The following is a 17,600-nucleotide window of genomic DNA, read 5'->3' as shown; positions in this document are numbered from 1 at the left end:
TTCCATTTTTAATCCCAATAGTTAAATTGAATGACAAAACCATCTTCTTCTTTCAGTACCCAAGCAAGATACACGGCTCAAAATCAGATGGTTCAAGTTTTATCCTGTCGCTATGGGAGGTGACTCTTTAAATGTTTTTTAAGAAAAAAACAATCCTGATCCTACTCTTGGGGTAAGGCTTTCGAGATTCAATCTGTCAGATGTTCCTTTTCCAGAATGGGCCCCAGGGCAACTCTGGAGGGAAATGCTGACTTGGCTTTAGGAATTCCTGACTTTGCCTTTAGGTATAGGTGGGATGCCCTCCCATTGAGATCAAACTCTGTGATTAGCTCCCTAATTTCCACAGTAGGAGTTAACCTTACTTTGTAAACTTTTACTTGATTGGTTTCTAAAACCTGTGGGTCCATATTTAGGCAGCAACTCAGAACAGAAACACTCTAGGACATCATCAGAGAACATTGCCTCAAAAAGTCAGCTCCTCATCTTTCATTTGCTAGCTTAGATAATCAAAATTTGTGGAAGATTATTTGAAGAACATATGTCAATCCCCTCTTCCAACTACTCAATTCTTCCATCAAGATAAGAATCAAAAATCTATATTGCCTCAGTCCATGACAAAATTGCCATCACTAAGTTAGCTTTTTAATATTATGCCTCTGGGTTAAAGTTACTATAAAAAATTTAAAATTGCTATTAAAGAGTATGATCAAAGACATTGTCTAGCAAAATCCTTTATAAAATATCCTTGGGATTCAATTTTGGAATAACTCTGCTTTGGCCTAGGACTGGGTATGTTGGATATAATGAAAATTACGTATCTGATTATGTCTTATTTTTCCCCTTGGCTACTATGAAACTCAGAGCTAAATATACACACACAAATACATACATATGTAAACAAACAAACAAATATTTTAATGTCCTTCAATTCCAGTTCCCTACTGAATTTGTTTATACCCTTTTTTGTTTATATAAATGGTACAATGTAATCTTTCTGAAAATTCCTAAATCACCACATAAATAATTCTCTACAGATGTTCCTTCTTCCTTTTTGATATTTTTTATTTGCTTACAAATTGGACTCAATTTACAATTTAAGAATTAGATCATCAGTGCTAAATGCAATTGTGACAAAAATTACCAAACTGAAAAGTCTCTGTGATTTGAGAGAACCCAGGCTAACTGGTTTTGGAAATAATTAAAATACAATTACATTTTTGTATTGCTAATAATTATGCCTCAAGATGCAGGACTTCACAGTGGTAACTATCTGCAGGAGTGAAGGCCTAGAATGAGGTCTGTTTGGAGAAAGAACTAACTCCACCTGGTGCTATGGCATGTTAACTTTTTGTTCTTTGCAGGGATATACTGGAGCTGGCTCTTACTCATTCATGAGAGCTAATTGTTAAAAATTTCAGGAGTTTTTTGAGTCAGCTGATGTCAGGTTGATAATTTAAAATAGGCCATGGTGGGAATATTTACACCATGAAAATTGGCAAATTCTTTAAATTAGCCCCTCCATCTCCAGAGAGTTGGTTGTAAGACATTCATCAGTTCACTTCTGTTTGTCTGGCTTATCACTCACAGCAGCGATGAGATAAGATATCTCTGTCTTCATTTTATAAAGGAGAAAACAGATTTTAAGAATCTTTAGGATTTAGGGAGAAATCACAAAGGGCACCAAAAAAAAATTCCAGAAAAAAAAAAAAACAACCCTGCCAAAACAGGAATAGGTAGAGTACTCACCCTAAGGGCTATATTCAGAGAAGATAAGCCCTATTCAGAGGAAGGCAATCTACAGATATTGCCAAATTGAGGTTCAGAAGGCTGTGAGGACGGTTTCAACTAGAGACTAAGGGACAAAACAGAAAAGCCTCCAGAGGACATTCAAGGCTCTTCCACCCTTTTTCAATTTCACCTCTTCCTACCTTGGTTGGAGACATCACATTCAACAGCAGGAAATTCTGCTGCAACCACCACCACCATTCCTCCCCAACACCCGCCCCAGGAGGAAGCATTTAAGCTTGAAGGCAAGAATCGGTTGCATGTTTCCCAGGGCTCAAAGCTTTCTGAAAAATTAAAAAGTCAACACACAAGAGTAGATTCCTTTTTCTTCATATGTACTTCCTAGCAGTGACTGGAATGGAATGGGAGGTCCCCAGCATCCCTAGCCACCTCCCTCCCATTCATGGCACCATCCTCTCTTCTAGTAGTTGGATTCAAGGCAAGGACCTTGCCCTAAAAAAAAACCAACATGGGCAGCCTGTGCTAGCTCAGCTATAAGGCAACCAAGTGAGGTTCTAGTTTGTTCTGAATTTGGGTTTGGAGCCAATTAAAAACCAAGTTTTATTCTTCCACTCATTGTTCTGTTATGTATTTCCCTCAGAAACCTTGAGAGGAGGGGGAACTGTGGTTTGGGCCATGGTTAAGGTAAGCGCAGATGACCTTGCCCATTGTTGTTTTCCCAGAGACCAAAGGATGAAGAGCTCACAGAGTTCACAAGTGGCAAAGCCAGGATTAAAACCAGGTGTGATTGCTATAGGGCCTGTGCTGTGTCCAAGGAGCTCTTTCTGTGACATTAGGCTGGGCCCAGAGACCTGGGGAGAAATTCTCCTGCCAGAGTCCTGGAGGAGAGTTAAAACTTCCTCCTCTCATGCTGATCTGTTTTCTGAAAAAGGGAGAAAAAGGGTGAAAGCAGGCAAAAGCCCTTGATTCTTTGAATGTCTTAAGTGATTAAGTGAGATAATGCATATATAGTGCTTAGTCAATAACTGGCACTTGACTGATGGTAGCTAATTTTGCAATATGCTACTATACTATGATTACACTAATACTTGGTCTCCAGAACAAGAATATGAAATTTGAATAATGAATAGATCAAGGGGCACCTGTTCTACCTCTGCTCAAACATTTTATCTTATTTTGGAGCAATTAAGAAAAGGAATTTGGAGTTGGGATTCAAATAGCCCTGCAACTCTTCAAAGTATCATGAAAATTAATCTATCTTCAGTGTTCCCTTGGGGTTTTCTCAATTTCTACTTCCTAAATGTCTTCATAGAGGAAAGTCTTAGCTAAGACATCTAACTGCTGCTTCTCCTTTTCTGATATCTGAGAAAGTACCTATGACAGATCCTAATGGGTTCCTGCCAAACAGCCAGCCTCCTTCTTCTCACTTACAGATTCCTGATTTTACTCAGGTAGGAGAAAGCAATGTTCTCAGGGAAGTCTCTCCACTTCCAGAGGATGAACAATGATTAGTCTAAATCAACCATGGTAATACATCCCCCTTTATCTTAGATTGGTTTAGAGGTGTACATTTCACTAAATTCTAGCCAATGGTATCTGTAAAGATATTTGTTGGCACTTTTGCAAAATTGAAGATGTATGCAAGAGAAACTTTCCTTCTTGCCTGCTTTGGCTTTGCATGTGAAGACATAATACTGAGAGCAATAGCTGCCATCTTAGCACCACAAAAAGACATTGGAAAAGCAGATCTTCTGTCCTTATATTATTAAGCCAAATAATTAACCCTAAATTATCTACCTCAAGGTTTATCATTATATGAGAGAAAAATAAATCCTATTAGTTAAACTCTTTGTAGGCACATATTTATAACTTGCAACCAAAAACCACCCTAACCAATATACCTTATCATTTCACAAACTTACCCCAAATTGTCCTTGAAGTTGCGGCAAGAAAATCTCATTGAAGGCACAGTTGGAGTAAGGGCATTGACTGGTGTTGAAGAGTGCAATGACACTTTTCTGGCATTCTTCAAAGTTTCCAGTGCCCAGGATTTCTAATTGATTGAATGGAAGAGGCTTCTTAAATTCCCAGGTGCAGGTGCTGTTGTAAAGGTCATTTACATTCATTACCCTGCTATATCCATTGTTGAAACATGGGTCCTGGATGGTTCTATTTGTAGCCTGCATGGAAAAATCACTTGAAAGGGTCATGTGAAAATGCTTTGGGTACAAAAGCACCAGCCTGACTTCATTAATGTGTCAGAATTGTACAACCTCCCAGCACTCAGCATTGGCATCAGTATACCTCCGTCCTGCCTTTTTCAGCCTTGGGAATAGTCAGATTTGTATAACAGGCACTAGAAATGGTATCAGATATAAATAAACTTTCTCCAGTCATAGAAAGCTAATACAGCTCAAGCTGGGCCCAGAAATGCCATTGGTTCGGAATGTTTCCTAGTGGTTAGTTCTAATCACCTGTTTAGAAGCAGATTCACAAAAAACCAGAAAGATTCTCAAAATTCTGAGCCTGAAGTAGTTCTGCAGGAGTTGGATCTATGCCCCCCCCCCCACCTCCAAGCTAAAAGTCAGAAGCTCCAAGAGCTGGAAGTGCTTTAGAATATTTAAACCAATATCAAAACTGTTTTCAACCCACAACCCAGTATGTCCAAGTGAAGAAAAGGGACTGCTATAGCTTAGAGGCTTAATGGAGCCTTGGTGCTCAGCAGGCATCTCTCTCAGTAGCCCCCACTCCAGTGGAAGTCATCGTATGGATAGTGCTTCTGAGAACCAGAGGGTGAGCTTTGAAGGAGAGCAGAGAACTGGTTGTTCTTTTAGTGGAGACAAGAAACAGCTGGATATGACATCCTTGCTCTGCGTTTGTTTATCAGGGTGTGCCTGATACTCACATAATTGCAAGTATGTTTAACCTTTCTTGCTTTCAAAATGCAGAAAGCATCTAGGGACAAGATTTGAAGTATTGATCCACAAACTTGGTGTATTCCCTGCAGCCTTTTTTTCTCTCCTCCTCTCCAGGTTGTTTTCAACAACCCTGTTTTCTGCAGTTTGTAGGAGATGGAGATTAGAAGTGGTAAAGAGGTTATAAATTGCACACACCCTTCCCTGTAACAATACCCTTGCATGTAATTTTCATTGTCAACCCCAAGAGAAATTATTTCCCAAGAAAGGATCTGAGTTGTGTCCTTGGAGATAGTGCAGTAAACAAATATAGCGGGTGATGTCTGGAGAGAACAATTCATAAGGGTCTACCAGATGTACTTAGATATGCTGCCTGAAAAAGTTTGGAAAGTACAGTAACCAACTTCAGGTCAATTACTAAAGTAGAAAGAAAACAACAGGATGTGGGTGCTGGTGGCCCAGATGTGTGCAGGGTGGGTCTGGATTCAGTTATACTTGCCTGAATGTCCTTGGCTATTTTCTGCAGGAGTGCTTGATCCTTTCCGTAGCACAAGAAACTGTGTGTGTATACATTGTAGTCCTTGCCATACAGACGAAAGTACAGAGCATTTTGTGGAGACTCAGTTGCCTGGTTTTGGGGCACAAAAGTGATTTGCGTAGAGGCTCCCCCCAGGTCTAAAGCTCCATAAGTTTCCTGACTCTCATTGCCATATGATATCAGGTTGAGCCACCTCAGTTTCTGAAAGAGAGTACAGTTACTGGTGAGTACACTGTCCAGGTAGAAGTCTCTGGACACCTTGTGTCTTAAACTGTTTCTTGGACTCAGGAACCTCCTAATGTGAAGGAGCAGAGTCTTGAGGGTGACACAAAGCTCACTAGAGGTTCCTGAATCCACATCAGATCAACAGGAAGAAAAGAGGGGCCTCAAACACAGAGCTCAGACTGCAGCCATATAGAAGCTGTACAGTGTTGATGAATACAGGATTTGGGGCTGGAAAACTCAAGTTCAGATCCTCATTCATTTGCTCATTAGCCATGTAACCTTGAGTAGAATAATTAACCTTCTCTAGGCCTCAATTTGGGACTCTAAAATGAGAAAACACCTCATATGGTTGTTCTGAAGACTAAATTATACAATACATGGAAAATGCTTAGTATAGCACAAGACACATAGCACTAGGCAAATATTAGCTATTCTAATTTTTAATGATAGATTTTTTTATGTCTCTCTAAAATGAAGACATGGCTTCCTTATTCTCCAATAGTAAAAGTTCTTTTAAGAGAGTTATGCCTCTGATGATCCTTGCAAATGTGGGGGGAAATTAATTTGTTCACTTATCCATCACTCACTCTGGCTAGCAAACCAAGTACTGCCTGAGATAGCAATGGCATTGGCTCCAAGGGAGCCACTCCAGGGGTGCTGTAAGATAATCAATCACCTTAGTGAATTTTCCCAGCAGATAGTTGACAGTAATCCAGCCATAGGCACCTTCCTCTCCACCAGAGATGATTCTGGCACCCCTGAAGTCAAAGGGGTAGCTGTTGAGGACATCTCTTATCACAGCCAGGACATTGTCTGCCACCCATTCGTTTTCAAGTCTACACAAAGGGAAGAGCTGAGGTTACTGGTTTTGTTTCAATAAATGCACCTATCCATTTCAGCCACAGCTTCTAGTCAGTTCTCCTAGGAAGTGAATCATAACTCACTGGAATAAGCAGAATGATGGAGCTACCCACCCATGGGTGCCTGAGGGGCCCTCCTTTTAGGTGAGGCACAACTATTTTTTTTGTCCCCCTCTCTCCAAATCTAAATCCTTCCAATCTTTAAATAGGTTTTCTTCCTAAAATAACATTCTGTTGTTGTTTCCTGGCTCCAAAAACTTATCCAGGTACTTTTAATTACTGTGGTGGTCATAGATGGGTATTTTCTGATCACCACACTTAGAACTAATACTGTATTTTTTCTGACTATAAGATATGCCTCCCCAATTTGGGAGTAAAATGGGGGTGCATCTTATAGTCTGAATGTAGCTTACATAGCTTGCTGTGGGGGGAGGGGGGATGGCAGTGGAGCAGGGTCACAGGTTATAATATTTTACCACATTTTTTGCTTCAAAAATTACTTTCCTATTTTCCTCCTCTAAAACCTAGGTGTATCTTATGGTCCTAAAAATACGGTATGTCACAAGCCATTGCTAGTGATTAGTAGCTGGTTACATATCCAGGCTCTGCTTGAGGTTCTTAATTAGGTCTATCATAGACACCAGGTGGCAAATGTCCTAGGATAGATGTGCAATGCCCATTGGTGCTAGACTTGGAAAAAATCTTCCTCATATTGTGCCTCAGTTCTCGGGTATGTCTGAGACCTTGAGACATAAAGGAAGAATCTTCTAGAATTGTCATAATGAAAATGGGATGCAGTTGTTTCCAAGATATAGAGTACTCAACACTGAGAGCCTCAGGGTGATAGGATACTACCTTCCAACTGAAATTAGATTCCTGTAATCTCTCATCTGTATTAATTCCATACCCTACAAACTGGCCCCTTTATCCCTAGTTTTCCTTCTCTCTAGCTCACCTTCTCTGCTAGTGGCACCAGTTGTGTAACACCACTTAATGGCTTCTTATTATCTCCAGAAAAACTCCAAAATCCCTAGCATGCCCTACAAGGCACTGTGTGATCTAGAACCTGCCTTCTCAGAATCTCACTCAGAATCCTGACTTTACCACTTACCAGGCATGACCCTGGGTAACTTATTTAACATTTGTTAAGTCACAGTTTCTCTACCTGGTTAATGATAGTTAATAATGCCTCTTACTCCATAGAGTTAGTATGATTAAAGCATAGTCAAAAGAACATAGTAAAGGCTCAACAAATACAAGCTGCTAATATTATTACTACTACTATTATTATTTTTACTATCTGCACCCTATGTTCTATCTATAGTCCTCTGAACTATAGTTCTGGTCTCTCGCATATTCCTGCTTTTGCATTTCTGTTAGAATGTAAGCTCCAGGAAGGCAGGGACTTTGTCCTCTTCACTGTATCCCCAGCACTAAGAAGAGTGCCTGAAACATAACAGTTGCCCAAAAAACATAGGTTATAGAATGCACAATGTCTGCTCTGCCTGTGATGCCCTTGCCCACCCTTCAACTCCTCCTTCAGGATTCAGCTCACATGTCCCCTCCTCTGGAGAATCCTCCTGACCTCCTCCCATTCTGGGCAGGGCAAAGTGTGCTCCTGCAGCAACTCTGAGCAGCCTGCTATTAAAACATTGATCACCCTGTCTTGAAACTTTGACCTCCTTGAGGACTGAAATAATTGGGTTGGTCAAAAATTTTGTTTAGTTTTTCCCATAAAATAAAAGACATTTTTCATTTTCACTGATAACTTTATTGGTTTGGATATTTTGAGTATGTCAGCTCTCTCCCACATGGTATAACATTGATTGTTCTCACTTCGTGTCTTGCTTTGATTGCTATCAACTTCAACTGGTCTACCCAACCATGGAGCATTGTCCAGTGAGAAATCTCTAGCACAAAACTTCACAAATCACCTTTGACACGTTCAATCAGTCACAGCACCTTCTCCATACACTGTACAAATCTTTTTTTGTGTGTTTCAGTTGCATTTTTACCTTTCTTGAAATAATAAAGCATAGTATGCCAATAATGTTGCATATTTTCTTCCATCTTCAATATTAAAATGACCATGCAAAAATTTACCAATTTTGATAAGTTTTTTTTAAGTGTGTGCTGATATGACAGCTGTCACAATACAATCTAACAAAATTGCTTTGGATGATGTTAAAGACAGCTAAGCATTACTAGAGCCATCTTATGGAAGAAAAACCAAATGAACTTTTTTGCCAATTGAATACCTACTTCCATATCCTCGGACAGGGTGGTCAGTCATGGTGCAGCACATGCAGCATGAATGAATGAACAAAAAAGCAAATGAATGAATGAATCATAGTGAACACAAATGCTAAGTGGTGACTAATAAAGATGTGCTAGTTGTGAATATTTGTGTCTTGGGACATCTGTGACTCTCCTTCGGTCATACCTCTCTCAGAGATCGAACGGCTAAATCTGTAGCCCCAAATCCCAGAGTATACGAGGTCTGTCCGGAAAAAGTCTAGCCATTATTAATATAATGAGAATGGTTTGCATGACACTGATGTAACCTGGCAGCCACAGAGAGTGGACTGGAATGAGCATGCCTGAACAATGACCACTTCACTGTACTAGTCAGTGGGGGCAGTAGATGCTGTTGAGTGAACATGGGTACAGTGTGGCCATCCCATTCAAAATGACTGAGTGAGTAGAGCAACGAATCTGCCTCAGATTTTCCATTAAGCTTGACCATTCCTCCACAGACACTATTCAGATTGTTCAGAAGGCTTTTGGGGACAATGCAATGCACAACAATGCACCCACTCATGCATCGCATCTTGTGCAGAGTATTTTGGTGAAACATCCAATCACTCAGGTGACTCAGCCCCCCTACAGCTCAGATTTGACACCCTACAATTTCTGGCTTTTCCCAAAACTAAAATCACCTTTGAAAGGGAAGAGATTTCAGACTGTCAGTGAGACTCAGGAAAATATGATGGGGCAGCTGATGGAGATTCCAACAAAGGATTTTGCAGAGTGATTTGAAGAATGGAAGAGACACTGGGAAAACTGTGTGAGGTCCCAAGGTGCCTACTTTGAAGGGGACTGGGGCGTCGATGTCCTATGCACAATGTTTCTTGTATCTTTATCTTCTTCAATAAGTGTCCCTATTTTTCATATTACATGTCTGGATACTTTCTGGACAGCCCTCACATAGGTTTGATCTTTCTCTCTTTGTGTTCTCGCTCCCTTGAAGTTCCTGGGGGAGAAGGGCAAGTGGGAATTTTTTAAAAACATACTTAAACTCTCAAGTTACACATACTGAATTTGGAAGTTTTACCCACTTACTGAGATTTAGAATATTTAGAATTGTAGGTGTTAGGGAACTGTGGCACTCTCCCTACATGTTGCTATACCTGAGCAACCGCATGCCCGCAGTAGCTCCCAGGTAAACAGGTGTCTCTTGGTGCTGGGATATTGGAATCACTTTCCCGGCTCTTTCCATGCATGCAGTCAGATAAATGCCCAAGCCACTTGTTTTGTGAGCATATTGTGAGATTCCAGGACCTAGAAAAAGATGTAGAAGCAGATGACAATATATTTTTTAAGTACAGAACACACTGTGACCATATTAGAGCAAAATACTGGTGTTTTCTAATAAAATTCAAGAAGACAATTTCTTAATGTGATTACACATTAGTTTGTTCTACTTAGAGGGTAACTTACTGAACCAACGTTGCCTTAGTAGGGACTTACTTTCAGACCTCAGGCGGGGTCTGTTCACTGTTCAATAATGTTGCCACTGGATGGCGCAATTTTCACATGCAATGAAGCTACTTTTTGATGTTTCTTCCACAAAACTATAATTAACCACACTAATTCCTAGAAGATCTACATGGATGGAGATGACATTTAAAACACAACTTAAAATAAGCACCAGGCACATTGGCTTTTACTGAAAAGATAGGAACTGCAACTAACTAGCTATGTGATCATAGCTGGACCCCTAACATTTCTGAAGCAGAGTTTCTTCCATGTCCCCTCAGTGATTTTTCCACTCTGATGACCTACCTCCCTGGTAATACTGTTTTCCCAGTATTAGAGCAAAACTAATTGTTGCTATGGAAAGGATTAGAGCCAGATTCCTTAAGCTTTTGAGGTTAACACTTAACGATTTCAGTTCACTTTAAAATGAACGTCCACACTGTCAAGTGCTTTATAGTGATAATTTGGTTTAAAGATAATTATCCAGATACGTTATCCTTATCATTCACAGGTTTTTAAACAACCTGGTTACTTAACAGTAATAAGAAAATCAGCTCAAAGTTATCAACTAATTGTTTTAATTTAAAATGTCTGGCCTTCAAGATGGGTGGGGCCCAGCAGCTGTGCTTTAACAAACCCTCCAAAGGGTTCAAACTTGAGAACCACTGGCTAAGATATGGGTTTGAAGTTGGGCAGATCTCCCTTTGAATCCCTGTCCCATCACTTACTAGCTCAAGCAAGCTGAAACAAGTGGCATAACATCTCTCAACCGCAGTGCCCTCATTTTAAATAACGGCTATAATAATACATACCTCAAAGGGAGATCATGAAGATGAAATAACATTTTTAGTGCTTTAGGTTGGTGCACAGCACACAGAAGTGTCCTGTTGATGGGAGGTACTATTACTCAGTTATTTTTAAGTTTATGCTTCAAGGGCTCAATCATTTAATGATTTCAAATTATTTTTATAATGATGACAAAATAACAATAGCAGCTCCACAATGTACTTCTCTTGACTTGCTTTCCTTCGTGTGCTCCACTTGCCATATGCGTGTCACGTCCCACTGTCCCCCCCTTCCCTTTTCCTTCATCTTACCTTTTACCTTGCACTCGTGTATCTGATTCACCACCCCTGTGTCATTCTCCTTTTCTGCTGGCCACTTATAGATGTACAAAGTTGTGTGAGAAGAGCCTGCATCCAGCACAATCCCATACTGAGGGCAAAACAAACCAAGAACTTATCAGCATTACATTGTTCTTTTCCATATTCATCTTGCAAGAGAAAAAAAAGATAAAGATAAGAGTTTTCAAAAATATGAGGAGAAACTATTTTAATTCAAGAGGAATATGGAAGGCAGGGGTAGTGCAGGTTGCCTAGAGTTGCCCTGGTCACAAGATCCACCAGAAGTCCAGAACTCCCACCCACTCTAGCATAGTGGTTATCAATATTGGCTGCACATTAGAAATGGCCAGACCTTGCAAGGGTGGGGCCTGAGCATCAGTTTTGTTTAGAAGCTTCTTGGTGGTTCTCATGTGCAGCTAGTTTCTGAACCATGTGCTGAAGTGGTTGGGACAATATGGAGGGAATAGAGAGCCTTAATTTAGTAGTTCCCAAACTGTGTCCACATAAAAATCATTAGAATTACCTGGAGAGCTTCAAAGGCTACTGATGCCTATCTGCCACCACACAGATGTATAATTTAATTGGTCTGTTATGTGGTTTGGGCTTTGGAAGAGAGACATGAAAAATACTTGCTTTTTTATTATAAGTATAACTATAAATTGTACCCAATAAATTTTAAGAGATATGAACTTAAACTTCATGTTTGGGGCCCTTAAGAAGAGTAGGCGGTGATGAAAGGAAGAAAGAACATTGGGGTGGGGGAAGACAGATCTATATGGTCAGAGAATAGGAGAAAAACAAAGTCTCCAGCTCACATTTCATGAGTATATTAAGTGTACCAGGCAGGCATGTTATGAAGTATTTTATAAGAATTACCTGATTTAACCCTCGGAACAGTGCTTCAAATTAGGAAGTATTTTTATCTCCTCTGCATAGGCAAGAAGCTAAAGCACAAAAGGTTATGTAGTTTACTCAAGAGACACAGCTAATGGGTGACAGTGCTTGGATTTCAATCAGACTTAAGAACTTATGATCCTTATAGAGAGAAATATAGGACCAAGGACTAGATAATAGTTTTCATATTGGTGCCCCCTTTTTAATTAGACTTTCTACTTTCTTTAATGATATTTTATTGATTATGTTTACAGTTGCCCTGATTTTCTTTTTGTCCCCCTCCACACAGCACCTCCCACTCCCTCAGGCAATCCCCACACCATTGTTCATGTCCATGGATCATACATATAATTTTTTGGCTACTCCATTTCCTCTACTGTACTTTACATCCCCATGGCTATTCTGTAACTGCCTATTTGTAGTTCTTAATCCCCTCACCTCTTCACCCATTCCCCCATGCCCCCTCCCACCTGACAACCATAAAAATGCTCTCTGTATTCATGATTCTGTCTCTGTTCTTGTTTGCTTAATTTGCTTTTAGATTCAAATGTTGATAGATATGTACTTATTGCCATTTTATTGTTCATAGTTTTGATCTTTTTCTTAAATAGGTCCCTTTAACATTTCATATAATAATGGTTTAATAATGAACTCCTTTAGTTTTTTTGTCTGGGAAGCTCTTCAGCTGCTCTTTGATTCTAAATGATAGTTTTGCTATGTAGAGCAATCTTGGATATCGGTCCCTGCTTTTCATGATTTTGAATACTTCTTGCCAGTCCCTCCTAGGCTGCAAAGTTTGTTTTGAGAAATCAGCTGATAGTTTTATGGGAACTCCCCTGTAGGTAACTAACTGCTTTTTCTCTTGCTGTTTTTAAGATTCTCTCTTTATTGTTAACCTTTGGCATTTTAATTATGAAGTGTTTTGGTGTGGGCCTCTTTGCATCCATCTTCTTTGGGATTCTTTGTTTCCTGGACTTGCATATTTATTTCCTTCATCAAATTAGGGAATTTTTCTTTCATTATTTTTTTCCAATAGGTTTCCAGTTTCTTGCTCTTTCTTTTCTCCTTCTGGCACCCCTGTGTATGATAGGAATGTTGGACCTCTTGAAGTGTTCCAGAGGCCGCTTTTACTTGCCTCATTTTTGGGGATTCTTTTTTCTTCTTCTTGTTCTATTTGGTTGTTTTTGCTTCCTTATGTTTCAAATCATTGGTTTGATTCTTGGCTTCATCCACTCTACTGTTATTTCCCTGTAAATTGTTCTTTATTTCAATCAGTATATCCCTCATTTCTGACTGGATCTTTTTATGCTGTTGAGGTCCTCACTAAGTTCATTGAGCATTCTCATAACCTATGTTTTGAACTCTGCATTTGATAAAGTGCTTATGTCCATTTCATTAAGCTCTTTTTCTGGAGTTTTGATCTGTCCTTTCATTTGGGCCATGTTTCTTTGTCTCCTCATTTCGCAGCCTCTCCATGTTTGTTTCTATGTATAAGGTAGAGCTGCTTTGACTCTGTGTCTTGGTAGTGTAGCCTAATGATATAGGTGTCCTGTAGGATCCAATGGCACAGCCTCCCCTACACCCAAGCTGGGTACTCAAGGTATGCCCTTTGTATGGGTTGAGTACACACCCTTCTCTTGTAGTTCAGCCTTGGTTGCTGTTGGCAGATCAATGAGAGGGATTTACCCAGGCCAGTCAGCTGCAAGGATTGGCTCTGAGCACTGACCCCCAAACTCCACCCTCCATGGAGGATTAGCTGTGCAGGGGCAAGGTAGGGTGCTGCAACATGGTCTGTCCACTGGGTGCACTGGCCCCAGGGTTTCCTAGGTGGTGAAGGCTAAGGTAAGCCCCCACTGGTGTTCTGCCCCAGGTCACCCTGCCTGAGCTATAAAACAATCTGAGTTACTGCTACTTGTACTGGGCTTGGAGATTCCCAGGTGAAGCCAAGTTATGAATCTATGCTAGTTGCTGCTGTGCTGTGCCTGGGGCTCAGTGAGGCCAGCTATTGCTAGTTTGATAGGATTTAGGAAGTTGTGAAGCATGAGCCCAGACCAGCCATTCATATGGAAAAGCAGCTTGGGTGGACCCCTAGGTTTGGTGGGGTGGAATCTCTGGGGATTTCCAAGGCAGGTCAGTGTTAGCCAGGTTGATGGGGTCTCAGATATGGCCCCAGCTTGCTGGCTCTGGGAGGGAGGGTTTAGAAAAGGGACAATGGCCTCTGCTGCAAGGCACCTCAGTTTCTCCCTGTATGCCACTGGTGCCTTTCAAGTGGCTACCTCAGTGCTGGAGCTCAGAGGAAATGAGTCTGAGTAGATGAGTCCATGTGTGGGTTCTGTAAGAGGAACTGCTTAGGGCTCCAGAACTTTCTTCCACCAACTCAATCCCAGCTAGTTTTTGTAGCCAGAAGTTGTGGAGACTTGTCTGTCTAGCACTGGAACCCTGGACTGGGCCGGGGGGGAGGCGGGCTGGTATGGGGCTGGGTCTCCTTGCTCCTGAGATATCCCTCCCTAATTTTTATCCACCACACATGAGTGAGAGACCACCTGGTTCAGCACCTGCACCTCTCCTACCGGTCTGGATAGATGTGGTTTCCATAATTCTGTAGTTGTCAGACTTCCATTCAACTCAATTTCTGATGGTCTTGAGTGATGGTTGTTCTATATTTTAGTTGCAATTTTGATGTGGTTGTGGGAGGAGCCAAGCCATGCTTATGCCACTATCTTGACCAGAAGTGACTTGGTGCCCCCTTTTAAGAACTTTTAATGAAAGAGAACTACAGAAAAATATGCAAATCTTAGCTGTGCATCCCAATGAATTTTTGCCCATGTGGACATCCATATAAATCATCACCAAGGGGGAGATACAGAACATCTTCTAGTCTCCAGAGGGCTTCCTGGTGCCCCTCTTAGTTTCCCTCATAAGTAACTACGGCCTGGACTTCTATCACCATAGATGAGTTTTACCTATTTTTTGAACTACAGTAAATGGAGTGACATAATGTGCCTCCTTTATGTCTGTGTTGCCACCCTTCAAGGCCAGGCAGGTTCATGGTATTCGTGCAGACAGAAAAATATTCATGGAGCCATGGGATGTCTGGCATGCCTTTATTCATGGGCGGGCGAGCCATGCATGCTGCAAGCTCTGTGTCTATCTGCATGTCTCATGTCATGGCCCCTGCTCCCCAGTGTGGCGCCCATCATGGCACCTGTCCCCTTGTGTGTCTCTCATCATCATCGCCCCCAGCAGGGAGTCCCTACCTGTTTAAGTACTAGAGGGGAGTAAAGCTGGAAAACTGCCAGAACATTACATGACAACATAATTCTGCACATGTGAGCTCACTTCATGTTATGGGAACAGTTTGTCAGGCCCAGTCAAGGCTTTCAGAACACTAGTTATCAGGCTCTCCAAGGCTATGGGAGTACTGCTCCCCTTAGTTACCTAGACACCTGGATGAGGAAGCCAGACTGCCTCCACTTACTCTACAATGTCTAATTTCTTTCATTCTAGATTATGTCTCTAAGATGCATTCAAACTGTGTGTATCAGTAGTTGATCTCTTTTCATTTCTGTAGAGTATTTCATTATTTTCATATATTATATGCCTATTTTTATGCACTCTACTCTTGATGGACATTTGGGTTGTTTCCAGATTGGAACTATTAAGAATAGAGCTGCCAGAACATTCTTATACATTTCATTTTGTGGACATGAGCTCTCATTTCTCTGGGGTATTTACTCAGGAGTAGACTAAAGAATGCCCACATTGACCAATTAATATTCATCTTTGTTTATACCCCTGGGTTTAATCAGGAACAAAATGCCATGATTGAATAATAATGTCTGCTATGGGCTTCTGAGGGGCACATATACTTTTTATGTATCATCCCTATACTGGAGACAAAAATGGAGGAAAGTAAATGGGGGAGCAAAAGGAAAAGCAGAGGTTGCACTTGTAAAGTGTGAGCTAACTACTCTCATCACATTTTGTGGCTCATTTGAGCTGCCTACCTCCAAGTGTGGTCTGCCATTGATGTTTATTAATTCAGTGCTCTCCCTCCCAGGAGCACACCTGTGCCTTTCCATTCCCCTTCTTCTTTCCTCCACAGGTGTCCATCTCCTAAACTCAAAGGGTCTCCACGAGACTTGCAACCAGGGGAGCAATGGGCAGTGGCAGCTTGTCCCGAGCTAACCTCCTGAACATGTCTTCAAGGCCCCCTTTTCTCTGACTTTCCATGGAGGCAAAGTAACCTGCCTAGGCTCATTTCTGTCTGGTAACATTTCTAGAGAACCAAAACAACCCTACCTAGGCTCTCTCCTGTCGCTTCTTCTATCCTAGGCTCAGCTTTAATAAACACATTCTCAAAATCACCTGGACTTGTGAGATCTTTCCTGCATGAAGAACCTACACACTACAGACTGGCCCAAGGCAGACCCACTCCAGATCCAGTTACTTTATGGTAACATTAATTCTATGGAGTCCTAAGTAAGAGTCATACAGAGAAGGGAATTATGACAGTTGCAAACTACCTTGTAGTAACTCAACTTCCCCTTTTCTTTCACCTTCACTGTGCTTGATGTCATTCTTTCAAGATTATAAATCTTTAAATAAAGGGCTTTAAATATTAAGGTTGGGCATTTTTGTTCTATATAAGCTCATACTTCCTTGTGCTTTCCACTTAACCTGAAATCTCTAAGGTATCCGGGTGACACACAGACACACATACACAAAACCATAATGCTTAAATCAGCAGTATATATATATATATATATATATCCCCTCATATTGTCTTATGAACCTAAGAACTTCCACAACCTCAAGGCGACACGGGGAACCAGTCTTCCCCTGAGCAACCATCAAATGGAACCAGGTGTCACATGCAGCCAGCCAAGCCAGCTCTCCTGTCCTGCTTTAAGGAACAGGTCAGCTACAGGGAAGGGTCCACCGTGGAGACCAAGACAATCCAGCCTCAACTCCCAGATAAAGATGGTGATCACAGTGACAAAGAAGATAAACAGCCTCAAGTGGTGGTTTTAAAAAAAGGAGATCTGTCAGCTGAAGAAGTCATGAAATTAAAGCAGAAATAAAGGCTGTCAAAGCAGATGAAGAACCAGCTTCAGTCAATCAAAGAATCACCCATTGAAAACCAGTCAAGTGTTCCTCAGATGAAAAATACTCAGGTTTAACAGCAAACTCAAAAAAGAACAAGATAAATGAAGATAAATAAATAAGCAGGAGTCAGTTAAAAAGAACTCACAAAAGCAAATAAAAAACAGTAGCCTCCTTTCTTTTGACAGTAAAGATGAAAAATAATAAGAATAAACATTTTGGGCTTAGTCTTTAGGAGCATACAGGGTGTTTTTAAAAATAATATTATTTTCCTATTATAAAGATAATACAAGTATATTATAGAAAGTTTAGCAAATGCAAAAAAAGTTTAGTAAGATAATAAAACTATGTCTATCCATCAAGTCATTTGACTTGAAATGCTAACTCCATAGACATTAACTAGTACAGTATTAATACTTTGTTAATTCCTATC

At 40.8% G+C, this 17,600-nt stretch overlaps 1 protein-coding gene and 1 pseudogene across 3 annotated transcripts in view; one reads left to right on the top strand and one right to left on the bottom strand.

Annotated features, from left to right (window-relative positions):
* ENTPD1 (ectonucleoside triphosphate diphosphohydrolase 1) overlaps positions 1–17,600 on the bottom strand; it is a 108,769-nt gene that overhangs the window by 23,195 nt on the left and 67,974 nt on the right. For all 3 annotated transcript variants that reach the window (XM_045854322.1, XM_045854324.1, XM_045854323.1), the window contains 5 exons: positions 11,141–11,258; positions 9,695–9,845; positions 6,101–6,260; positions 5,161–5,400; positions 3,669–3,926 (listed from right to left, as the gene is read on the bottom strand). In XM_045854322.1, the coding sequence (XP_045710278.1) occupies positions 3,669–3,926; positions 5,161–5,400; positions 6,101–6,260; positions 9,695–9,845; positions 11,141–11,258 (927 nt within the window). The remainder of the gene's footprint in view (positions 1–3,668; positions 3,927–5,160; positions 5,401–6,100; positions 6,261–9,694; positions 9,846–11,140; positions 11,259–17,600) is intronic.
* Positions 16,936–17,371, top strand: LOC123828994 (annotated as a pseudogene).

This window comes from Phyllostomus hastatus, unplaced genomic scaffold, assembly GCF_019186645.2.
Source record: "Phyllostomus hastatus isolate PE091 unplaced genomic scaffold, TTU_PhHast_1.1 phas_scaffold_1066, whole genome shotgun sequence".
NCBI classification, from domain to species: Eukaryota; Metazoa; Chordata; class Mammalia; order Chiroptera; family Phyllostomidae; genus Phyllostomus; species Phyllostomus hastatus.
This window is presented reverse-complemented; position numbering and strand designations above follow the sequence as displayed.